General features: G+C 42.2%; 1 protein-coding gene across 1 annotated transcript in view; it reads left to right on the top strand.

Moving 5' to 3' along the window:
• Pdhx (pyruvate dehydrogenase complex component X) overlaps positions 1–26,815 on the top strand; it is a 61,574-nt gene that overhangs the window by 640 nt on the left and 34,119 nt on the right. The window contains exons 2-3 of the mRNA XM_004660814.2: positions 16,041–16,121; positions 25,755–25,855. Coding sequence (XP_004660871.1) covers positions 16,041–16,121; positions 25,755–25,855 — 182 coding nt within the window. The remainder of the gene's footprint in view (positions 1–16,040; positions 16,122–25,754; positions 25,856–26,815) is intronic.

Genomic DNA, 26,815 nt, shown 5'->3' with positions numbered 1-26,815 from the left:
ATTTGGATGTATGATTGGCCTTGCATGGACACCTGACTGCCTTATGTCATGGGTTGCTGAAAGCTCATTTTCTGAAAAAATCTGGGAAGGTTCTTAATTCTTGCTATGATGGAGATCCTTTTGAGAAGCTGAAAGTTGGAAACTCTATGATAAGAAAAGAATGCTGGGCGTGGTAGCGCACACCTTTAATCCCAGCACTGGGGAGGCAGAGGTAGGAGGATCGCCATGAGTTCAAGGCCACCCTGAGACTACATAGTGAATTCCAGGTCAGCCTGGACTACAGTGAGACCCCCACCTCCACCCCCCCCTCAAAAAAAAAAAAGAAAGAAAAGGAAAAGAATGTATGTAGAGGCTGGAAAGATGACTCAGCGAGCCGTTATGGTGTTTGCCTGCAATGCCTAACGACCTGGGTTTGATTCCCCAGTACCTACATAAAGCCAGATGACTAAAATGGTGCTTGCATCTAGGGTTTGTTTTCCTTGGCTAGAGGCCCTGGAACACTCATTCATTCTCTCTTTGCTTGCAAATAAAATTGTAAAAAAAAATTTTTTTAAAGGAAAGAGCAGATGTGGTCTTATACTGTCAATGGCTTTCCTTAGAGCCACTTAAATTGCACCTGCCTTTAGAAATTTACTTAGGCAATCTTATCTGACGTATCTTGACATTTTACCTACCCTCATCCTCTGCCCCCTAGACAACATCAGGAACAACTTGTCTGCCTCTTGCTTGAACCTATCTGTATGGGAGAAGGAACCGAATCCCAAGGCAAGCTGAATTAGTTTCTTAGGGCCTCTGCCATGAACTTTAGTGGTTTAAAATACAAGTTCATTATCTTCTAGTCTTTGAGGTCTGAATTCCAAAATCTCACCAGGGGTTTTGTGTTTTTCTGGTAGCCCTAAGAGAAGCTGTTTCTTTTCTTTTTTTCTTTATTTTTTCAGCTTCTAAAAGTCTTCTCAGAGTCTTAGACTTCTAGCTCCCCCCCCCCCTTCAAACTCTGTGATGGCTAGGCTAGTCTAGTATTGGTCACGTTTTATCTCTCATTATTTTCCCCTGCCTTTTTCCAGGGGTCCTTTATTAAATTGGGAACACCTAGATAGTGGATATTTTCCCCATCAAGTCCGTTGATAGTGGCATTAATTCCATGTTCAGTGTTAAAATTCCATGTACAGTTTTAATTTTGTCTTGCCACGTTTGTGGACCCTATTCTATGTATGAAGTTGTGTTTTTGTGTTTTGGAAAGCACTGTTCTTTGGGAATTTTGAACTCTTCCCTCTGCGCCCAACATTGAGCCAAATTTATCTCTCAACTTTTACCTAAGGGTTTTGTTAGGCCATGCTGAATGCACGTGGCAGTCCTTGAACTGTTTTAGGAAACAAGAATTTACGGTAGTTTTTTCTGCTTTATAAAAAGTGAATTTCTCACTGAAGTTGGTGAAATTGAACTTTCATAATGCTAAGCAGCTATTTCAATAAATGTTGAATGCATGAGTTTGGTATGTTTGTTGAACTATTTCTCACAATTCATCTGGAATTTGGAAGTCTGCCACTTGGAAGTATCTTTGGTGCTTTGGTTTCCTTAAAAGATGTTGGCAGCATTCTCTTTAGCTGTTGCACACACCGTGTGTTAGCTAGCACTTGCTAGAATTTTCATTCTCTAATTTGGTATATATTTGGGGAAAGATAGAAAAGCTCAGAAAAATAAGCCCTAATGTAAGTGAAGTAATGTATTTATGTCTAACTGATCTCTAATTTCTGCCACGCGTTAATCTGAATCTTTAAAAAATAGTTATTTTTATTTATTTGAGAGAGAAAGAGAATGGGCATGCCAGGGCCTCCCAGACGCATGCATGTGCATCTGGATTACATGGGTCCTGGGGAAATGAACTGAGGTCCTTTGGCTTTGCAGGCAAACGCCTTAACTGCTAAGCTGTCTATTCAGTCCTGATTTTTTTTTCTTTTTTTTTCTGAAAAGACTGATTGTGTTACTCATGAAGAGCAGGAAATAGAAATTGACAAGGCAGTTTAAGGGAAGAGGGCAGAAATTGACCAGGCATCTGAGGATAGCAAACCATGACAGTGAACAGTTATTCTCTTTCTCTTGACTGAAGGAGGGAAATGTCATTGAGCATATAAGGGGTCTGGGTTTACTTTCTTTTTGCCAAAGGAGTCGTGGAAAGTCTTCACTGGTAACCAGTATAAAAAATAGCCTTCCAAGCTGGGCGTGGTGCCGCACACCTTCAATCCCAGCACTTGGGAGGCAGAGGTAGGAAGATCTCCATGAGTTCAAGGCCACATTGAGGCTACATAGTGAATTCTAGGTCAGCCTGAGCTAGAGTGAGACCCTACCTCAGAAAACCAATAAAAGAAAGAAAAAAAAAAAGTCGTTCAAGTCACCATGCAGATTCCCTGCTTGGCACCCTTACCACTTGAGAGCTCTGATACAATTTTTGTTAAGGTTGGAAATTACTTCCTAGTTACCACTCTGCCTGTTCTTCATTTCCTGTCAGGTAGCATGGCTGATTGTTCCTTGATATTTGCCTCCGCTCCCCCACTCACCAGTCATTCTTTCCATAGTCTTTGCTGGGGTTTGAATATGTTCTAAAAAAATTGATGTGGTAGAAACTTATCACCAGAATTCACACAGTCAGAATATTTGGGGTGGGGTCTTAGGGGTGGGACCCTGTTATGACATTAGTGATTTTATAAGAAGAGGGAGACAAACCCAGACCCAAACTAGCACACTTGCTCCATCTTTCCATATGATGTCTCCCTAGGGTTCCACATGAAGGTCCTAACCAGATACCGTTAGTTTCCTGGGACTCCCAGCCTCTAGAACCATGTACCAATAAATCAACTTTTGTTCTTTCTGTCAGTTACAGCAGAAGAAAACAGGCCAAGATATATGCTTATGTATCTGGAAAACAAACAAAATTTTAGACTGAATTAAATGTGTGGTTTGTGTGTAAAATTCTGATCCAGTTAATGAGAAAGCAATGCAAACAACATGTCTGAATGTTAACTAGGCTCTTAGATTTGTGGACTGAAGTTCCCAGAAGAAAAAAAGCCACACCTGTGTTAATCATCCTGCCTAGATGACTGATCAGAATTTCTGTGGTTGTGAAGAGATGGAATGTTACAGATTTGGAGCCAGATTATTTTGGATTATTTTAGCTTCTTTATGCCCACCACTTTGTTCCATCTGTCATCCTTGGCAGTATTGGTAAGTCATTTTTGAATGTATAAACATACCCCTAGCTTCCACCAACCCTTTTTAAAAGCTAAGAAGGGTGTCAGGGAACTGGCTCAGTGGTTAAGGAGCCATTAATGCCTCAGTCTCTCAAGCCCTTGGATTACAGTTTGCCAGTGAAATCTAACGACCTGGATTCGATTCCCCAGCAACCACATAAGCCAGATGCACAAGGTGGCACATATGTCTGGAGTTTATTTGCACTGGCTGGAGGCCCTGGTGCGTCCATTCTCTATGTCTCCCTCTTTTCCCCCTTGCAAATAAATGATAGTAATAAAAGCTAAGAAAGTCATCAGATAGCACCTTAGGGTTACAGTAGATGTCTCCACTGCTATAACCCACTCACCTGATGTCTCCACAATGTATTTTTCAAAGTGTCTTGATTTATCACTTTCTTGTTCTGTTAGTGTAACAATTTCGTAAAACTATTATGTTGAAGCATGGTATTTGAGATAATTAAATCAATCTTTCTTGGTTTTGCTTACTAATTTACTCCAGAACAAACTTTTCCTTCCCATGAGATGAGAGTTGTGCTTTTGGCATTAATAGATTTGTTAAACCCATCAAATGGTCTCCCTATATTTTAAAAGACTTCAAAAAACAAGTTGATAAAGAATGAATTTATTCACAGTTTGGCAAAAGTTGGGGGGGGGGCCTAAGGTCCCACAGGACCTATGGCCAGCTTATAGTTTATAGAAAACCATGGGACGAGGTAGGCTAATGGATTGGATTAATTGGCCCTGGCTGGAGGATGCCTGGTCTATGAGCTGCCCCCGAGGCAGGTTTTTTGTTGTTGTTGTTGTTTTTTTTTTTTTTTTTTTTTTCCAGCCCAGGCTGGCAGAGGAAAATTGTTTCTTAAAAACCCTCATCTTATAAGGAAAACAAAAAAAATCAGTTCCCACTCATTCTGGGCCTGGCAGAATTCTTTGTAACTTAATACCATTCAGATAGGTGACAAGTGCATGCCCGGAAAAGAAGTAGTGATGCTATCCCTGCTGGGTGGGGCACGGGTGAGGAGTTTATGCTTTTAGTAAGAGCAGCTGTGGAAATACCTGTTTGTAAACCAATGAAACCTTAAAAAGAATGCCAGCAACCTCTTCTCACCTTCAGGCACTGGTGCCTCAGGCTGTTTTCCAGTTTGTTGTTGGTTGGTTTTGTTTTATAGACAGGGCTCTTATAGCCTAGGGTTAGCCTGGAACCTGCATAGCTGAGATCGGCCTTGAACTCCTGATCCTCCAGCCACAGCCTCCCAATTTCTGGGATTACAGGTGAGCACCAGCACACCAAGCTGTAGCCAAGGTTTTGGCAGCTGTCCTGTAGGCAGCCAGGAGGCAACTTACTTAGTACCAGTGGGGGACCTCCGAAGAGCTGTATGGAGCCCGCCCCCTGTGGGGTACAGGAGCTGGGGCTGGCCTCACTCTTCTCTCCCTTTGGATTCTTGCCGGTGGTGCCCCTTGACTGGACTCAGGAAGCCAGTTGATGTAACTTAGCTGGTACTGTGGAAGAGGACAAATGTGAGATAGCCCTGGCCCTTCCTGCCAATCACTATACCTCCGTTTCTGCTTGACTTAAGCTACCAAGTTACTGTATCTTGTGTGTCTGTAAGAGTTTCCATGTCAATTGAGGGAAAGAGACTAACTATAATTTCTATAGTTGGAAGAGTCAAATATAGTTTCTCTGAATTATGTCTGTAGATGAGTGATTTAGATAGGGTCTCACTCTGTAGCCCAGGCTGGCCTTGAACTTGAATGAGTTTTCCTACCTCAACCTCCCTAGTACTTGGATTACAGGTATAAACCTGTATCAGGGGTGCAAACTGACCTGTTTTTAAATAAGTTTTCTGTTTACTTGAATAACTGAACAAGAATCAAAACTATTGGGCTGGAGAGATGGCTTAGCCGCTAAGTGTTTACTGTTAAGCCTAAGGACCCTGGTTTGAGGCTTAATTTCCCAGGGCCCACATAAACCAGATGCATGAGGATGTGCACGTATCTGGAGTTCATTTCAGTGCCTGGAGGCCCTGGTGCACCCACCATATCTCTCTCTCTCTCTCTCTCTCTCTCTCTCTCTCTCTCTCTCGATCTCGCTCTCAAATAAATAAATGAATATAAACAGAAAAATCTTTTAAAAATGAACAGCACTGAAGTGCAGAGTTAAAAAAAAATAAATCAAAACTATATAAGTTACCAGGCTCCCCGGAAACATTTTCAGGAGGAAAGCTATTTCACTTTGGAGGTACAGCATCTAACTTCCTGCCCCACTACCACTTTTTTTGTGCTCAGGGTCTTGCACATGCCAGGCTAGTGCCCTGCCCCCACATACACCGCCAGCCCTAATTTTGGTTCTGGTTCTTTTCACTTGTGTCTCATTCCATGCTTTCAGAAACCCCACTGGCTTTCCCTGTTCAGTGCATATGTGTACCCTCACTCCTCCTGCAGTGACCAGCTACTGTCCAGGATGCCACCGTTGCTTCTCTGGATTGTTGCAGGGGCATCCTGACAGATGTCCCTCCACATCCCTTGCCCAAGACAGTCCACAACATGTGCACTCAGTGCAGTGCCTGGCAGGGAGTGTAGGAACAGGAGCAGCGACTGGTGAGGCCGAGTTGGGTGACAAGGAGGGCATTCTCCTTCACCCTTGCCCATTTGAGAACATCAGCTGGCCACCATTGCCCATGGCATCCAGTTGGGTTCAGGGAGACTAAGGGAGATGGGAGTGAGGTTAAGCTGTCTCCCCACCCTTCCCCAAAGGCTGTTCTCCCACAGCTTTCACAGCACTGCTTTTCTTTCTTTTCCCCCATGAATGTTAATGCACTTATATCTACAAGTAGAATAGGCACAGAGGAAGGACGTGTGGATAAGTATGGGGGGGGGTGTTCAAAAGTCTAACACACCTAATACACAGTAGGCTGCTCAGGAAGGACTTGAGCTCAGATACCTGCTTTTGGGGTAGTAGATTATGTGTCATTTTTATACTGGTGCCTACTTTTGATTCCACTCTACAGTTGGGCCAATCAAGGATTCCATTCCTTTGTTTTTCAGCTGTCTTTTAAAGGTCAGGTAATAGGTTACCTCCCTCTCCCCACCCCCCACAAGAATTGGTTTCTTTGTTTGACAGAGACAGAGAGAGAATGGGTATGCCAAGGCTTCTAGCCATTGCAAATGAACTCCATATGCATTTGTCACTTTGTGCATCTGGCTTTACACGTTATCAGAAGTTCCTAAGACCGTGTGTTTCCAGCACTGTGCGATATAGCCACGAAAATGAGAAGCTGCAGCCGTTACCTAGCTGGAACAGTACATTCCAGCCTATCTGTCGCTCCTTGATGCCTGAAGGTTCTTGCGCTGCCTGCCCTCCACGCACCAGTCACTTGTGGGAGACGCCAGGCCACAGGGAAATCAACGCTCAGTTTCTTTTGATCTCTGGCCACTGTGGGCCCCTGGAGGCCAGTGGTGATCTCCAAGGCTGTCCGCAGAGGGACCTGGGCTCCCGAGTCCCAGCCTGTTAGGCTCAGGGTGTGTGACACTTCCTCTGCAGCCGGCAGTCAGTCCCAGAGTACCACTTTCAGTGTTAGTCTTATATGTCACTCTGCTTTAAACCCTCCAAGTGTGTCCCAGTAAGCTCAGAATAAAATCAAAATTCCTTGCCACAGCATGTTTACAAGGCCCGGCGGAGTATGAATGCTCTCTGACCTCGCTCCTCCCACGTGCCCGCTCACTCCCCTCCAGGCTACTGCTTGCTGCTGCGTTTTGGACACCAGCACACCCTGCTCATTCTTTGGGCTTGTCTCTGCCTAGAGGCATCAGTATGTGTACAGTGTCTTCATGCGGTTCAGCTCACATGCCTGATGAAGTCTTCCCAAACATTGCTCCTCTCCTGTCATTGTCCTTGTGCCCTTTCTTTCCTTAGATCACCATCAGGCATCTCATTTCTTCTGTCTGGTTGCACATGACTGTCATGACAGCTGCGATTTTGATCTGTTTCTGTGCGCTCACAGTGTCCTCAGCCCCTGGAAGATGGTTCACTAGTACTTGACAGGTGCTGAGGAAATATTTGATGAATAAACAAACAATTCTTGGTTCCCCCCCCCCTTTCCTTCTCTTCATTCCTTCTTGTGCTATGAAATGACCTTCCAGAAACCTATGTCAGCTGATACCTAGCTTTAAGCCCTTTCTTTTCTCCCTATCTGGGCGAGGTTGGAGGCCAGTGTCCAGAAAGACCTGGTCCCTGGGTGTTTTCATGAATCATGGACTGATTTGAGAAGGGTAACTGGAAATGTCAGCTGAAGACAAGTGTGGGGCTCCTTCCTGTCAGGTAGGTAGTGCTGAGGGAAGAACCAGGCCTGCAGGTTCCTCCCTAGGGGTTGAGAAGGATGATGAGCATCGGACGACCCAGACCTCTCCTGACCACCAGAGAAAAATCGCACTGAGTCGGGAGTCTTTTCGATGCAGGAACTCGCAGAAACAACTCGCTTTATTACTCTGAGCAGTTGCCTATATCATGTTGGGGAAGAGGTAAGGGCCAATAGTAAACTGTAACTATTGAAATGGTAATTACAATTGCCAGGCGGAGGTGGCAGGCCAGAAGCCATTAGGTGTCTTGTTGAGTCCTAGCTGGCCAGAGACAGGTCGCCAAACTGTAGCTAGGCTCAGGAAGTTCCACTGGGCCTCACACCTGGGCCTTTCAGGGCCCAACAGACAAGTTCAGGTTTTTTTGTGACTTCTGTTAGTCCTTATGGCTGCCCACTGTTACTTACATGCACCCAACCCGTTGGCTGGGTACAGTAGAATATTGTCCTGTAGTGTTGTAAGTTAGGGTCTCATTCTAGCTCAGGCTGACCTGGAATTCACTCTGTAGTCTCAGGCTGGCCTTCAACTCACAGCAGTCCTCCTGCCTCTGCCTCCTGAGTGATGGATTAAAGGCGTGCGCCGCCAAGCCTGGCTCACAGCTTCTTAAATGGTGACTTGCAACCTTGTCAGGTCTTCAGATGTTGGCATTGCAAAATACTTGGCAACAGTAAAATGGTTCTGAATGTGAAACAACCAAAAATTAGTTTGGTCTCAAACATGAACCGGAGGTGTTTGTGGAAGCGCTCACCCACACTGCACTGCATGACCCCTCGGCAGCCTGGCTTTGGAACACAGCCTCCCTGCACACTGTCCATGCATCACAGAGCACCAGGCATCTCACATTCAATGCTGTTGTTTGTTTCGAATTTCAGTGTTTCACTGTGCATGCACAGTCTTGTGCTTCCATAGAGGGAAGATGTCCTCTATTTGTGTGCATGCACATATATGAATGTGTGCCCACATGAACGTGTACATGTTCACACACATGTGCACATACACACACAGTACCTGCCGGGCTGCCATGCCACTAACTTGAGATGACTGCTGTTTTCATTTTGGTTGTGTTTTTGCTTGTGTATAGGCTGACTAAATAGCAGCTGGATTACACCACATCTACTGTGTGGGTTACCTTTTAAATGCATATTATTTGAGAGAAAGGAATAAGCAGACACAGAAAGAGTCAATATATGCACACCTCCTGCCACTGCAAAGAGCTTTAATGTATGTGTTACTTAATGCATCTGGCTGTTACCTGGGCACTGGGGAATCAAACTTGTGACCTTAGGCTTTGCAGGCAAGTAAGTGCCTTAACCACCGAACCATCTCTCCATCCCGGCAAACAGTCAGTTTTAGAAAGTGCAGTAACTGCCTTTAATCACAGCTCGTTTGCGCTAATGCTGGTTTTATTTATTTATTTTTTTATTTTTATTTTTTAAATTTAATTTATTAGTTTTCTTTTCAGTAAATACAGGCAGTTTGGTACCATTGTTTAGGCTCATCTGTGATCTACCCCCTCCCATTAGACCCTCCTTATTATTGAAAATGGGTCGTGCATTGTGGAGTTAGCCCCCAGTTATTAGTATGATAAATGTCTCTGAAAATCATGACCCAACATGTAACTCTGACATTCTTTCCGCCCCCTCTTCCGCAAGATTTCCCTGAGCCATGTTGGGTTCATTTTTGGTCTGCTTCAGTGCTGAGGTGTTGGGGGCCTCTGAGGCTCTGGCTCTCTGATTTGGTAGGAGTTGATTTTTCTCTGCATTGATCTCCTTCCCCTTTGTGCTGGTATCCAGTTCACAGGAAAACATCACCCTTGCTTATTTCGCCAGTTGTCCTTAGTTTCAGTTGGGCCCCTTCTGAGGTATGTTGGGGCAGCTCTCTTCTTAGGATCTGCATCTATCTGGAAAAGAGAAGCAGATTCTCCAACGGAGAGTGAGTTAGCACCCAGAAAATTGAGATAACACTTACTTTTTTGATAGACAGTTTGATAGGTATAGGCCCTCTTATACCCCGTGATTGATGGTAGCTTGATATTGTAGAGTGGGCTTGTGTTTGGGTATGGTTCTGACTTGTTTCCCAGCTCCAGCTAAGGGTCTAGTACCACTGAGTGGATCAGTTAGCCAAATCAAGAGCAATTGATTCCTCACCATGGCTGTGTACCACTATTGCACTTGTATGGGTATCACATCCGGTTAATTGTTGCTACTTAGGTTAAACAATGTGTTGCTTGGACAGATCTTGGTCACTTCCCCCAGTCACCTATGTAGCGCCTTCTGGCACTAGACACGCTGACTGTCTGGGGACTGACTCTCTCCTGGCTTCCAGCCATGTCATTCCATTTTACGTGTCAGCTGCGTATGGAGTCTTCAGCAATAGGGTCTTACCACTGGCCTTTGGTGGGTCATCAATTACTCTGACAGAAGTCTGTCATTGTTTTGGGAAACCTTGTAGGTTTCTTTGATCAAAAGCTCATTGTGGAATGTAGGCCCAAGCTGGAAGTGGGGGTTACAGGTCAGTGTCCACTAAGAAATTGAGGAAAAAGATAACTAATATACAAGAGTTAGAGAGAACAGAGATAGAGGGGAGAGGGGGAGAGGGAGGGAGGGAAGATGTAGGAGATTTAGGTCAGTCTTGATCCTACCCTCTCCAGTGTCTTGTGGTTCAGGTGTTTCCTGTAAGGGACTAGTGAAGGTTCAGTCATTATGTCTGTCTTTTAGGAAGTAGAATTTTATGGTACCATTGCCGTTTGGGTCCGGATTACTGTTTTCCACCCTTTGATTCCCTCCCCGCCCTCCCATCCATCTTATTGTCTAGTCCATGAGGTACTTGCTGGGTATGTAAGGCATCTTGGGCAAATTCTACACAATGGAATTCTATACAGCAGTAAGAAAAAACGACATAAAGAAATTTGAGGAAAAATGGTTGAACCTGGAACAGATCATTCTCAGCGAACTTACCCAATCACAGAAAAAAAATCGACACATAGTCTCACTCATCTGCAACACCTAACCTGAATTTGCCCAATAATGCTTGTTTTAAATCGCTTACTTTGTCCTGCATTATTCCATCTAGCCTGCAGGTGGCAGAATTGCTTTATCTGAACTGCAATTTTAAAGGTGCAATTTGTTCCTAGTGAGAGGTGGTTAAATGAGTGGTCTTTTTCCCTATTAGAAAATAAGACAATTGGAGCTAGAGACAAGGGTAACATGAAAAAATACTGGGGAAGTTTCCTTTTTATTTGATCTCCTTTTCATGATCCACTGTGCTGAGAGTAATGTTCTGTAAGTAGACTAGAGAGCTTGGTGCCTAAGCTGTGGCATATTACATTGCTGAATTTCCTTAATCACCTTGGTTATCATAATGGAGCCTCGTTCTGCTTCATCAGGTTAACTATGAAGCAGTTTGCTCTGCATTTGGATTTTAGGAATTTGCTCATACTTTTTAATCCTTTTGAGAGTTTGTGTAAATATCATCAGTATATATCTTTTTTAAATTTTTTTGGTTTATTTTTATTTATTTGAGAGCAACAGACAGAAAGAGGGAGAGGGAGAGGGAGAGGGAGAGAGAGAGAGAGAGAGAGAGAGAGAGAGAATGAATGAGAATGGGTGTGCCAGGGCCTCCAGCCACTGCAAACAAACTCCAGACACGTGTGCCTCCTTGTGCATATGGCTAACATGGGTCCTGGGGAATCAAGCCTTGAACGGGGGTCCTTAGGCTTCACAGGCAAGCACTTAACCACTAAGCCATCTCTTCAGCCCTATATCTTTTTAAATATCATCAGTTCATATCTTTAATGTAATTGATTTTGCTGGAATATGTGTGTGTTGGGGTTGTTGTTCTTTTTGTTTGTTTGTTTTTCAGGGTAGGGTTTCACTCCAGTCCCAACTGACCTGGAACTCACATTGATCCTCCTACCTCTGCCTCCTGAATACTAGGAGTAAAGGCTGTGCCACCATGCCTGGCTGTTTTGTTGTTAGGATTAAAAATTTACTGGACCCAGCACTCTGGAGGCAAAGGTAGGAGGATCGCTGAGAGTTCGAGGCCACCCTGAGACTACATAGTAAATTCTAGGTCAGCCTGAGCTAGAGTGAGACCCTACCTTGAAACCCCCCCCCAAAAAAATAATAATAATAATAAAAACTTACTGTAGGGAAAAGATACTAGGATCAGAGAATCGGATTGTCTCTAGTATTAAAGTCAGAATTCAGCTGGAGGGAGACTGGAAGCACAGCCGTGAAGAGCTGCGGAAATCATCTGAGTTGTTAAATGCGGTGACTGGTGTCTTGCTCACTTAGCTGGTGGTTGTGTGTAAAGCAGCTGGCAAGCAGGCAATTGTAAGTTACTATGTCAGAAAGACGTGAAGACCATTCAAATGCTTTTTGGGCTTTTTTACTTTTAAAATTAGCCTGTTTAAATACAGAGTACTGGAAATACACTATATCATACTCATTGTAGTACTTAAGTTTTATAACTTCTTTATGTTGGCTGACTTTGCAAGCCAGCTAGGTGTAGCTTGCTCGTTCTATAAAAAGGAACAGAATACCAAATTACATCAACAAAAGGTTAAAATTCTAACTACAGTGTTGCTAACTTCTGTTTGAAATAACTGTATACCTAGTTGAGCAAAACCTCATTTCCTTTATTCTCACATATCCTTTGTTCTTACTGATAGTTATGCAAGTTGATATTAGTAGGAAATATAATTGACATGCATTCCAAGGCCTTTTTGGTTTGACTGAAGAGCTGTGGAATTAGCTGCTTGTTGGAATGGGGAAGGAGGCTGTCATTAGTAACTAATGAGAGTGAAGTAGTGTAGGTGTAGGCTAATCTCATTCCAGGGAGTCTGGAGAAGCCACACTATTGTCACAACGTTGACAGCAGACATAAAGGACAGACCATGAATAATGTGCAGCCAATTTTGTGACTGTATAATTACTCTCCTATCTGAAAAACACCTTTGGGAAAAAAAGTATATGTTCCAATTCCGAAGTGGCTATCTAGAGTGAAATATATACGCATTAGTAAATTAATGCTAATGCTCTGAAGTGGCTTTTCCAGCAGGAAAGTCTGAGGATAAATTGGTTAATCAGAATATATTGTACATTTCCTCTTCATGATAAACCAGTACAATTCATCAAGAGACAGTACTGAGTAATGGAGATATCGAAAATATCTTTCTTTGTGTTTTTGTCACCTTCAGAATAAGGATAGTGATCTATTACAGGATTTTTACATTTTATTACCATTATTCAGAGACACAGTTTCAACTCATCCATGAAGGGTGACTGTGTGAAAAATGATGATGGGTATTTTACTTTTAAAATATGAAAATTTTTAAGGTTCTTGATGCTGTGCTTTGGAAAATAATGCTTAATAAATACAGAGATTTCATAATATAGTCCTTGATGTCAGGAATAATGGAGATGTGAAGGTCTCTTAGGTAGAGATTATTACAGAAGATGGATGGAGCCATAAAATCAGCATAAATTGTATCATGGCAACTGAACCAAAGTTTTAAAATTCTGAAGAGAGACTGGAGGAAATTGATTTAGTACTTGTCATAAATTGGTATGTGGATGTGGAAGCATTGTGGTCCATTTATTTTGCTTCTTTGAAATGGAACTGTGTTTGGTAGATTACTTTAATACATACATATTATGAAATATTCTAACTTATTATGTCAGGCTTGGGCTTTTTGATGGGAGTACCATATTCAGGCTTTCAAAAACTATGCTTCTGAGGGGGGGGGAAAGGGGGGGAGGGAGGGAGGGGCTGGCTGGCTTCTTGTTTCTTGCTGTGGTACTATTTAGAAGTTGGAGTATTTTCACCTTTTTTTGGTTTTTCAAGTTAGGGTCTCACTAGCTCAGGCTGACCTTGAATTCACTGTGTAGTCTCAGGGTGGCCTCAAATGCAAAGTCATAGCATTCCTCATACCTGTGCCTCCCCAGTGCTGGGATTAAAGATGTGTGCCACCACACCAAGCTATTTTCACCTTTTTAAAAAAAATAGCACATTTATCCCTGTGAGCTTAAGAAAAATAGATGCTAAGGATTGAGTTAGACATACATTCTGTAGGCAGATATCTTCATTTGTTTGTCAAGCCATGATGCATTAAATGTAAAAGGTAATAGGCGCAACTTCTTCTTGTTTTTGAGGTAGATTCTTGCTGTAGCCCAGGCTGACCTATAATTCAATATGTAGTCTCAGGCTGGTCTTGAACTCACAGTGATCCTCCTACCTCACCCTCCTGAGTGCTGGGATTAAAGGCGTGTACCACCATACCCACCAGAGAGAGGGGGAAGTGGGAGGGAGGGAGAGATGGGAGAAGAGGGGAAAATAATGAATGGGTGCACTAGGGCCTCCAGCTGCTGCAAATGAACTCCAAAAGCATGTGCCACCCTGTGTATCTGGCACTATGTGGGTACTGGGGAATCAAATTTGGGTCACCAGGTCTTGCAGGCAAGTTCCTCAACCTCTGAGCCATCTCTCCAGCACAATAGACACAACATAATCAGAGATTAGAAAGTTCACTTTCTTTCTTTTTTTTTTTCCTATGGAGGGTCTCATTCTAGCCCAGCCTAACCTGGAACTCAACTCTGTATGCTCGGGCTGCCCTTGAACTCACAGTTATCCTCCTAACTCTGCCTTCCCGGTGCTGAGTTTACAGGCATGCACCACCATGCCTGGCCAGAATGTGTTTTCTGTATTTTTTTAAGTGCTTAATAATTCCTGTGGCTACAAGGGCAGAATTGTTATGGTTGGAATTGGAATTGCATGACTGATATACAGTATAGGTTTGTGTGTGTGTTTTCTAAGTGGACCTTCCCTATCCTAGTTCCTTTAAGACTGATGTTCCTTCACTCCATCGCAATGTGTTGAGGTGGTCCACAGCATTCCTATTAGATTCTCACTGTCTGATCGTCAGTGTGCTCATTTTACTACACAAGGATTCTTGTTACTGTGCAGTTACAGCTGAGGTGTAGTTATGGTTTGCATTATAACGAGAGGTAGCCTGAGAATTAAATCTGTTGTGATGATGTTAATGAAAGCAGTAGTGGGCAGGAGTTGAGTGGTATATGTCATTCAGTCTCCCAAATAACTGTTTTGATAGTAAATTTAGGAGTTACCAGTTTTTCCTCCTATATTTCTAATATTCTTGACCTTAGAGGTTTAATACTGAAGTTCTTTCCACTCAAGGTGAAGAGTTATTAGAACACTTGAGTAGACATATATAGAATCCTCACATGGAAGTGACCTGTGTGGGTTGCTGTGCTTGCGTTTCTGGATGACTAAGATGTGAACAGGCTCTCATTAACTGATCTTCCTGCATTTGAGGACCCTGAGACAGTGGAGCAGCTCATACTTGTAGAGACTTCTTGAGTTAGTTACCCAGGCAGATTGGGATCCTCTCGTGGGAGCTGTAATGGGTTGTTGATGTGGAGTGTGGCTGTGTCATTGTTGAGCCCTTACTAGTGACAGTTTTCAGCTTACACGGGTGGAGTCTGAACGCTGACGATTTGGTGGGTTAGAGCATGACTTGGATCTGCGGCTTGTGTGGTTGGCCTTTCTACTGGAGGGGAGATTGTGCAGGTAAAGCACACTGATGTCCACGGCCCTAGTGACTGGAGCAGGAAGAAGCAGGCCTGGGGACTAGCTTTGGAAGGTAGGCTGTTCATGTGCAAGCCAGGGCTGAGCCCTCTAGAGGTAAAGAAGTTCTCCCTTTTTTATTTGATTGATTGATTGCTTATTGATTGATTTAGAAGGAAAGAGAGAGAATAAGGATGGTCACATAAGGGCCTTTTGCTCCTGCAAATGAACTCCAGGTACATGTGTCATGTTGTGCATCTGGCTGGCTTTACTGAATGAGTGCTTAACTGCTTAGATTTTCTTGCTTCATCCTGGGCCTGGCAGAAACCTTCAAAGATTGGATAGTAGAGTATTAAAAGAAAATAAACACAGCTGATTTCTTAAAGTCTGATCTTGACTAGTGTGCTGATAGGACATTAGAACATTACTTTTGTTGTGGTGGTTTATTTGTCTTTGGTAAGTTTACCATTAATTAATTAATTAGCTTATTTATTACTGAGATAAAAGGAAAGGAAGGAGCTATAGCCTTAATCAGCTCCTTTTCTATTTCCTGCCTTCCTTCATTTTTTTTTTTAAATTTATAAACACCTGGCTGGGAACTATATAGAGAAGACTGGGGAATTGTGAAAAATTAGCTGAAGTATTCCAAATAATTATGTTTTTCTTACACAGTTTGAAGTTTTGATTGTCCATGGTATTTACTGGACATCAAGTTTTACCATTTGGGATTTGTAGACTTTGGTAAATCTTTTCTCAAATAGAATTTGCATTTATTATATTTATTTACATCAAGACTTTGTATACCTGTGTGTGTGTATATATACCTAATTTTTTTTTGTTTTCTAATTTCAATTTTAGCTGATCCTGTTAAGATCCTGATGCCGTCACTGTCTCCTACAATGGAACAAGGGAATATTGTGAAATGGCTGAAGAAGGAAGGTGAGAAAATACGTCACTAGTGTCTTCTGCACATGGGTATTTCATCATTTTGATTTTTTTGCTAATCATTTGTATTACATAAGTTATGGTACAGATGAAGTAATTTGTGTTCCTTTGCTAGTTATGTAAATTTGTGTAAATAAAACATTTTCCCCCCAAAATAAAATAAAACATTTCCCCATTAATGTACCAATTTTCTGGACATAGTGGTGCATGTTAATATTATTATAAGACCTTACCCCTCAACATTTGGTCCTCATTCTATTAGTTTCAACATCATAAATGTATATTCTCCTCACTTTCTAGCTTCATAACATGAGTGAGTATGTGTGTGTGTCTTGCATTGCAGGAGCTAGGGAAGAATAAATGATGATAATGAAGTCCCTCTTTTTTTTTTCTTTTTTAAAAGGTACAATAATAGTTTCTTAGTTATTGGACCCTGAAGTTGACTAGCTATTGGAACCTAAGCTTCTATGACTAAAACCCGGGATAGGTGCTTAAAACGACTAGTGGGGTGAGAGAGATGACTTAGTGGTTAAGGCATTTGCCTGCAAAGCAGAAGGACCTAGGTTTGATTCCCCAGGACCCACATAAGCCAGGTGCACAAGGGGGCGCATGTGTTTGGAGTTCATTTGCAGTGAGTGACTAGGGACCCTGGCATGCCCATTCCTCCCCCCCATCATCTGCCCACCCTCAAGTCAATAAAAATAAAAATTAAAAAAAAGACTAGTGGGACTGAAGAGAAAATAAGGAAGTTAAATACACATGCATGTTTACTGTTGAAAAGAGACAGGATTGATTATTTGTATTCTGCCAATGATGTGTTACAAGTGAATCAGACAAATGCAAGTAATCATACAAATAAAGATACATGCTGTAAGCACTAAAAACAACCAAAAAACAAAAAAAAACACAACTATTGGTGAACTCCTGAAGCTGACAGTACAATAGCTAGACTCCTGACTGTGTAACTGCCGAATCGATTCCTGACTCCGTAACTCGGAGTCCTCATCCACAATGGGAGCTGGAGACTAGGGAGATGGCTCAGTGGATTAAGTGTTTGCCACATAATCATGAGTACCCAAGTTTGCATCCCCAGACCCCACATAAACGCCAGAAACTGTGGCGGGTTTCTATAATGCCACTGCTCTTTCAGCAAAATGGAAGGTGGAAACAGGAGAATTTCCCAGAGGCTCACGGACAAGCTAGCCTGGCAGACCAAGTGAACAGTGGGAGATTGTGCTTCAAATAAGGCGGAAGGTGATCACTGGCACCTGAGTGTTGTCCTCTGGCCCCCTGCCCTCACACAAGAGCATGCCCGCACACATACACACACCAACAATGGGGAACTAGTATTAAATTTGCTGATAAAATAACTTCTTTATAACTGGAAACATGGCAAGTCAAATTTAAAAAGCTAGTAAAAATTGAAAATAAAAGAGTATTTGCAGTTTGTATTTCCAAGTATTTTGTTCTTTTAAAAAAATATCTTATTATTGGAGAGATAGAGGGAAGCAGATAGAATGGGGGCGCCAGGGCCTCCACATGCATGCGCCAGCTTATGTGTCTGGCTTTATATGGGTCCTGGGGAAATCAAATGAATGGAACCTGGGTCCTTTAGGCTTCGCAGGCAAGTGCCTTAAAGGCCAAGCCATCTTTCCAGCCCCAGGTATTAATCTCTCTTAAAGTTTTTGCTATGTGAATATGTGACAGCAAATGGTTATTAAACATGGAAGAATATACTTAACCTTATGCCAGTAAGAGAAGTGTGTAGACAGATGCTGCAACAAGAGATCATTTTTAAGTGATCATAATGACAGAAATTTAAGTTTGAGAAGCTGTACTGGGTGCTGTCGTTGACATAGTGGGAAGTCGGCACTGTCAAATATTGCTGGAAGAAATACAGAATAAAATAAATCTTATAGGAGAGAATTTAGCAGTATCTAGTAAAATGACATTTGTGTTTACCCTTTGGCCCAGCAACACTGTTTCAAGAGTTATCTCAGTGTTAGGCTGTTACACGCATCAGTCTTGTCCAGGGGGCGATGAGGAATAGGTGGTGGTCAAAGAAAAATTGGCAGCGCTCCTGAAATGAACGTGCCATATGAAAGAAGTGCCTCATTGGAAGCTCTCCGAGCACTTGACTCTGGGCAGCTGCTGCCATCACTTCGTATAATTCTCCGCGGCAAAGCATGCTCATCTTTAAGAGATAGCATAGCCAGTGGGAATCTGGCGCAGGTTTCCTTTCCTGATGGATTATAGGGCACTGTCTGTCACCTCTTTCATTGTGGCAGCGTTCACCTCACTAAATGATGATTCTAAACAAGGAATTGGCTTCACCCTTTGGAGAATGTATAGTCAGACATACTCTGTGGCTCACCCTTCTTTCTCAGGTTTCCAGCTCACTGGTGGTCGATAAATTATTTGCTCCTACTAGAACCAGTACAGTATGGCCAAGAGCCAGGAGCCGGGAGGTCTCTTACTTCTGTTCCTTTCTTCCTGTTGACGACGCGCTGCTTGCATGTAGGACAGGCAAGGGTGCGTGTGCTAAGCTCTTGGAGCACACTGAAGTCTGCTCTTAAAATTCTGTGTTCTGCCCATTGAAAGGGAAATTTTGTTGAGCACTGCATTGGAAATAATTGAGATCAGTCTTAATCCTGGGTTCTTAATTCTAACTTTTGGGTTAGCGCCACCACAATTTAATACTGTAAAGTGTTATTTACTTTTTCCATTAACATTTATGTGTTGTACAGATTGGTATGACCTAGGTATGCCTGGTTTGTTTAGCTCATTTTTTGTTAAACAAGCTTGTATTCTGGTGGACAGTTTTATTATGGTTTTGACTTTATATTGTGATTTTTATTAGTGTACAAGCATAGTTATTTAAGATAATTATTTTAAAATTTAAAGCATTCGAGAAGGTTGAAATTTTAAGGAAAGGTTAAATAAAGATTGGATAATCTTTTGTGGATAAGAGCTCAATCTTAAGCAAGTTTTAAGGTTTTGTTGTTAGAAATCTGAGACTTTCTTAAGCTAGGGAGGTAAGGTTGCAGGGTGAACTCTCCTAGAAGTCACATTTTGTTCCTTGGGGTGTCTCCTCTGAGAATGATAGGATCTAAGGTGTATCTTGGCTTTAGAATTTAGAATCATGGGCTGGAGAGATGGCTTAGCGGTTAAGCACTTGCCTATGAAGCCTAAGGACCCCGGTTTGAGGTTCGATTCCCCAGGACCCACGTTAGCCAGATGCACAAGGGGGCGCACATGTCTGGAGTACGTTTGCAGTGGCTAGATGCCCTGGTGCCCCCATTATCTCTCTTTCTCTCTCTCCCTCCCCCTCTCCCTCCCTCGGCCTCATTCTCTCTCTGTCTGTCCCTTTCAAATAAATAAATAAGCAGAAAAAAAATTTAAAAAAAAATTTAGAATCATAACTTTTTTTTCCTTTTTCTTAAATATTTATTTAGTTGAGAAAGAAGCAGATAGAGAGAAAGAATGGACACACCTGGCCTCCAGCCACTGCAAATGAATTCCAGACTCATGTACCCCCTTAGGTATCTGGCTTACATGGGTCCTGAGGAATCAAACCAGGGTCTTTAGGTTTTGCAGGCAAACGCCTGAACTGCTAAGCCATCTTCTCCAGCCCTGATTTTCTTTTTCTCTGCTATGTAAAAATACAATGATAGCATGCATGTTACTTCTATGATTTGTTGAATAAATGAGTTAGGATAATAGTTTTATAGTAAGTATTCGAATACTTAATTTCAGTCTAAGGATTAAAAACAAACATACAGCATAAAATTGGAAATGATGTTTTGAAAATATTAGATAATGCCCACATTTTCAGTGTCCTGAAAGTTGAATTGGTCTGTAATTCTACACCTTGGTTGAAAAGTTTTGTATTTGGGAATGAAAGTATACTTCAGATGTTGTCGATTTAAAGTTGGCATATTTTTTAATCAATCCAAATGTCAAGTTTGTTTAAAAAAATCTTGGTCCTCCTCTTGTTGAAAAATACTTCTGTGCATATGAACAATTTATTTCCTTTCTTATGAGAGTTGAGGTTTTCTTCTACGAAGCCCTGCAGAGTGAAGACAGGATGAGGTAATAGTGTCGGGTACTTAGGTTAGGACGCAGCTGAACGAGAAGAGTAGGTGGGGTGAGTGACGTTCCTTGCTGCCCTGGGATCTTGTCTTTCTTTTTGAGTATTCCTGATGTCACATGCCTGGAAACAGCGAGTTTTTCATACAGCTTTTGTGCAAGTTGTAGACTGTCTGAGATTAGCATAGTATCATATAAAATTCAGAAGTAAGACTGTTCTGATGGAAGTTTTATCCTGTATCAGCAGGTGCCATTGGAAAGTTGTGGATTGTTTCATGGAGGAGGCTTGTTTCTGTTATTTCTAGGCACATGTATGTTTGTGGTGCTCAAGTGAAAAGTTTCTGAAATAACTTTTTCAGCATTCTGTTATCTTGACAGCTTTATCGAGGAAATAATTTATATGCCATAGCATTCACCTATTTTTAGTGCACAGTCCAGTGGCTTTTAGTAAACGTATAGACTACACAGTTACACTGCAGTCCAGTTAGGACATATCTGTCACCTCACATGATACCTTCTGCTTCATTGCAGTCTTCCTTCTCATAGCCCTAGCCTGCACTGCTTTCTTTCTGTAATTTTTTTTCTTGGTATTTCATGTAAAGGGAATCACCTAATAATGTGAGCTTTTTTTCATTAGTGTGGGTGAGGCTCATCCATGTGGTAGCATGCATCAATGGTTCATACCTTTATTGCTGATTTGCACTCATCAATATTTTTTTATAGTTAGTGCCACTATTTTTATTAGCTTAGCATTGTAAATTTGGCAAATAGAATTATAGATCACAGCATTCTTCAGTACTAGAATGTTCTGAGGTGATGGAATTGTACAGCACAGTAGCCAGGTAGAGTAAAGGTGGGTGGGAGTTTGTGTGGCGCACGGGCTCCCTCACAGCACTGCTGTTCTCGAGCCTCAGCCCTTAGGCAGGACTCCCGCTGCCCTAGAGCCTGGTTGCCTCTGCTCTTAGCTGCGCTCCTTCTCTTTCCTTCATGTGCTCTCTGGTTCTCTCACTCAGCATTCTCATACAGCTGAGATACGTGTCTCTGTTCTGCAAGTAGATGAAAGTACAGTTTTAAAAAGAAAATTTAGAACATGTTACAAATTGAATGTTATGACCAAAGGAATTATAATGAACAGTTTGATGTTTTCTTTATGAGAAAATAAGATTTTGTGAATTCAGTGCAATTTTTTTCTAAAGCATTTTAATCTAAAATTAATTAAATGTGGGAGCACTGGCCTGAGACTTATGGAATGGGATATAAAATACATAAAAAGTTCTTTTACTGGTGTGAAAGAGATCACAGGCTATTAAACATAAGAAAGTCCAATTTAAAAAAAGTAATTAACAGTAGCAACATAACATTTTATAATGCATTTGTGATTCTTTGCAAGTCAGTTATAACTAATTAAGGAATTGGGAAATGGAAATGAAAGGTGTCCTCAGTTGAGTGATTGAGAGTTACATGGTTGAAGTACTATTTATGCCTCATTCATAAAGAGTGGTTGGAGTTAACAGTGAAAACAAGTGCATTTCCTTATGGACGATTTATGTTCTGTACAGGTATTTCATTGAGAGGTTTTCTTCTCCGTTAGTAAGGGTGCTGGATTTGCTGTTGTTTGTTCTGTTGAGATAGAGTTCCCATGTATTGTTTACCAGTTCTCCTGTTCTGTCCAGGGCTCTGGGCATGTATCCGGCTGCCTGGTTCACTGACCTGCCCCTCTTTAAAGTGTATGCATGCGCATGCAGGGATGTGGCGCCCCGTGCTGTGGTGGCCACAAGAGAATGTCAGGTGACCCCCTCCTTCACTCACCTGCCTGTGGCAGTGGTGTCTCTCCTGATCAACTCTGGAGCTTGTGGTTCCTAATTCTCCAGTCTCCACTTCCTCCAGGACTGGGGTTACAGGCAAAGGTGGAAACGTGGAGAGGCAAACATGGGCTCTCCTGCTTGCATAGGAAGAACATTTAACTGCTAAGCCATCTCTTCAGCCCCAGCTGTCCTTTTTCACTGGGCTCATCTTTTCTGGCTCAGGTGAGGTGTCAATTTATTCTAGGAAGCTTCTCTTACCTTTTAGAAACCAGTTAGGTGACCCTCCTAAATAGCCCCGGAAATTCTGACTTTTCCTTAGTGTGCAGTCATGTCCAACTTACTGTTATTGTTAATGTCCCTGTTCCAGCTTCGTGTGTGTGGAGGGGTCATGCATTAGGAGGTGTATTTATATGTCTCATATTTTTCTGCCTCTTTATTTTTTCTGAATTTTTAAACATTTATCTATTTCATTTATTTGTTTGAGACGGGGGGGGGTGTTGAGAATGGGTGCACCAGGGCCTCCAGCCACTACAAATGAATTCCAGACGCATACGCTACCTTGTGCATCTGGCTTACGTGGGACCTGGAGAATCGAACCTGGGTTCTTCGGCTTCACAGGCATGTACTTTATCTGCTAAGCCATCTCTCCAGCCCTGTCTCTTTATTTTTATCCTGCTTTTGGTTTGGGTTTGGTCTTCTTGTTGTTGTTTTTGTGGTTTGGTCTTTTTAATTTTGATTTGCCAAAACTGTAGTTTTGTGTTCATTTTGGTGGCCTTTGCATTCTGTAGATGTCTTTGATCCACTTATGTTTATTGTGATTACTTGCACACTGGATTTCCATTTTTATTCTTTGTTGTTTTTTCGTATGCTTGCTTTCTGTTTCACCATTTTATTTATTTTTAACTTTTTCTCTGAATTTTTGTTTTGTTTTGTCTTGGTTTGGTTTACGAGATATGGTCTCACTGTAGCCAAGGCTGACTTGGAATTCACTATGTCGTCTCAGGGTGGCCTTGAACTCATGGCGATCCTCCTACCTCTGCCTCTCAAGTGCTGCCATTAAAGGTGTGTGTCACATGCCTGGATGTAATTTTGAATGCTATAGATTATAATTTATTTATTTATTTATTTGGTTTTTTGAGGTAGGGTTTCACTCTAGCTCAGGCTGACCTAGAATTTGCTGTGTAATCTTAAGGTGGCCTCAAACACATGGCAGTCCTTCTACCTCTGCCTCCCAAGTGCTGGGATTAAAGGTGTGCTCCACCACACCCAGCTTATAATTCTATTTTTAAATTCTTAAATTTTGCCAATAAAATCTAGAATTATTCTGTGTTTTTTCTCCTATTATTACCATCTAGATCACATTGTCTTTTAGAGTGGTTTTTTTTTCATCCTTGAGCAGCAATGTAAAGCAGTGTCTGTTGTTGATAGCATGGTGTTTTCTTTGTAGTGTTATCTCAGGGAGTTTTTGTTTTGTGGGGTTTTTTTTGTTTGTTTGTTTTGTTTTGTTTTTCTGAGGTAGGGTATCATCCTAGCCTAGGCTGACCAGGAACTCCCTATGGAGACTAAGGTGGCCTCAAAAACTCACAGATCCTCCTACCTTGGAGATCCTCCTACCTATGCCTCCGCAGTGCTGGGAGTAAGGCATGTGCCACTGCACCCGGCTTGGAGTTTTTATTTTTTTATTTTTTTAAATTTATTTATTTGACAGCGACAGACACAGAGAGAAAGACAGATAGAGGGAGAGAGAGAGAATGGGCGCGCCAGGGCTTCCAGCCTCTGCAAACGAACTCCAGACGTGTGCGCCCCCTTGTGCATCTGGCTAACGTGGGACCTGGGGAACCAAGCCTCGAACCGGGGTCCTTAGGCTTCACAGGCAAGCGCTTAACCGCTAAGCCATCTCTCCAGCCCTTGGAGTTTTTATTAAAGTGAAACTTGCACAGCATATAAGTTTATTTTATTTATGTATATAAGATGCCCTTGTTGTTAGCACCCAGGTGGATATTTAGGACATCCTGGCATGCCACTAGGTCCTCTGCCTACCTCATGTGGCCCGCACTCTGCCATTACGCAGGTACCAGACTCCAGTTCTGAGACATTCTCAGCCAGTTCCTGGAGTCTCCCTCTGCCCTCCTTTAGAACACATTGCTGCCCCACTCCATGCTACTTAGCTGCCCCCCTTTCTTCTGCCCTCACTGAATTTTGAATAGCTCCTTACTGCTGACCTTCACTGTGTCTAGTCTAGAATATATCCCACAGTCTTGTTTCAGTGACTTAAATGTTTCTTTCCAAGATCTCTAATTACTGTCTATCCTTTATGCTTGATCCTATTTTAATTTTTGTACAGTATTTTTTAGTTCTTATGCTTCTGATGGCTCTTTTACCTTCACTTATATTTTTTAATATTGAGATACTTGTTTTAAAACTTTTGCTGGATTGCATGGAATGGGTTGCATTTCTGTCAGATTTCTTGAAACTTTTAAAAAATATTTAAAATTATTTATTTATTTGATGTAGAAAGATGGAGAGAGAATGGGTGTATCACTGCAAATGAACTCCGGGTGTGAGTGCCCCCTTGTACATCTGGCTAACATGGGTCCTGGGGAATTGAATCTGGGTCCTCTGGCTTTGCAGGCTAACGCCTTAGCTGCTAAGCCATCTCTCCAGCCTTTCTTGAAACTTTTAAGAACCTTGTTTTATGATTTACTTTGGAGGGGAAAGTTGTTGCCTCAGTGTCTTCCCTCCAACCATGCCCCTCCCAACTCCAATGCCCTGGATTTTGCTATCGACTTGGGGGATATTAGCAAATACATTCCTGGAGCCAGAGAGAGGGTGGCTAGGGCTGGGATCTGGTCTTCCATTTCCTGTGGCTTCTGGCTAAAGCCATAGTCTCAGTCAACAAGCTTGGGCCATTCTGCCAGCCTCATTTTACGGGTGGAACCCTGGCTTAGCCTGGCTTTAGTCAGTCCAGCACTAGTCTCCTGGCTTCAGCAGATTGCTTGTAGTTCCCTTTTGTTCCAGAGGAAGCCTCTGTCCTTCTTTCCCCTCCCTGCCACATGCTTCCAGACCAGGAACCTGCACATCTGTAGTATCAGCCTCTGTTCGGGCTATTGAGTTTCCCTATCATTTCTGCTACACAGAAATGGTCTTACTGGACCTTAGGTATATTTACGATTTATGCGGTAAGGTGATTCATTGTGCTGTTTGGCGGTACTGACTGTTTCTGAATTAGTCCTAACATGTTAGCCAAAAGTGTTATGAATGGCAAAACTTCTGTTTGTCAGACTGTGTGCAAAATGAAGGCACCTGAAAGGTTTGGAAGCAGGAGGATCATAATGCAAGGCCATTCTGTGCTAGTTAGTGAGTTCAAGGCTAGAGTAGGCTATGTGAGACTCTGTCTCCAGAGAAAAAGGAGGGGTCCTTGGGTCTGAAATTTATCTATACCAGAGAACATGCTTTTTTGTTATTATCTCTAAAAAGATGATGTTTATATCCATCATGGAGCTTTGGGAGTACATACCAAAGCATCCATATATACATCCATGTGCACACATTCACAGAGAGAGAAAAGTACTTACTTAGAATTCCTTAAATTTTTTTAAATGCTTATTTTATTTGAGAGCAACAGAGAGAGAGAGAGAGAATGGGCAGAAATATCTCCCGGATGCTGTGTTGTTCAGTCATGTTTTCCACACGTTAAAACCATGAGACCGAACAGCCCCGCCCTGTTTTCTAGGTGAAGCGGTGAGTGCTGGAGACGCCCTGTGTGAAATTGAGACTGACAAAGCTGTGGTTACCTTGGACTCAAATGACGACGGCATCTTAGCCAAAATAGTGGTAAGTTTGGGTTTTTTTTCTTAAGAGAAGCTCCCTGAAGTAAAATTATAAACTATATGTTGTGTTATCTACTGCTGAGTGCACTTTTAATTACAGGTTTTTAATTGAGATGTTCAAAAGGTTTTATTGTTGAGGTATAAAAATTGCCTTTCCCCCTAAATTTTCTGTAATGTGCATGATGGTTTTGTAATGGGGTGGTGAAAGGCAGGTGAGATAGGCTGCTTGAAGTTGTCCATGGCAGGAGCATGCTGAGGACCGTGCAGATGGTCACTTGTGAAGCCCACCCCCATGTTGTTTCTAAACTTCTAGAACATTTGCCACCTGGAATCATATTGCCCATTGGCTATGGCTCAAAAGTTCTGCCAGTTGCTATCATTTACCTTCTTTTTGTTCATAGCAGACTGGAAATGATTAGTGCCATAGGATGGTAGAGATGATTAAGTGCTCGTCCCAAGAGCACAGTAATGTTGCTGTTCCCATTGCCACATTTGTCTGACCAGCTTTTGGTGACCATTCGCCCCATGCCTGTTTGTGCGGTCTTGTTCTTTGTATTGGTTGATTGTGACTGGATAGGAAGACTCCATTAGGCCTCTACAGTTTGAATTGTACAAGGAAGTCGCACCTCTGTGGATAGTCATGTGTAAACTGCAGACACATGTGCCATTTTGTAAATCTGGCTGCTTTTTTTAAAAAAAAATTATTTGAGAAAGGAAGAAGCAGATAGAAAGAAAGAATGGTCACATCAGGGCCTCCAGCCACTGCAGCTGGACTCCAGACGCATGCGCAACCTTAGCGTCTGGCTTTACTGAGGAATTACTTATACGTCTGGTTCTGGGGAATTAAACCTGTGTCCTTAAGCTTTGCAGGCAAGTGCCTTAAGTACTAAGCCATTTCGCCAGCCCTCCCCCCCCCTTTTAAAAAAAAAATCTATGTAAGAAGTTAGAACATTGAGCTTATTAA

This window comes from Jaculus jaculus, chromosome 8 (genome assembly GCF_020740685.1).
Source record: "Jaculus jaculus isolate mJacJac1 chromosome 8, mJacJac1.mat.Y.cur, whole genome shotgun sequence".
NCBI lineage: Eukaryota > Metazoa > Chordata > Mammalia > Rodentia > Dipodidae > Jaculus > Jaculus jaculus.
The sequence above is the reverse complement of the archived record's forward strand: the minus strand, read 5'-3'. Positions and strand labels throughout refer to the sequence as shown.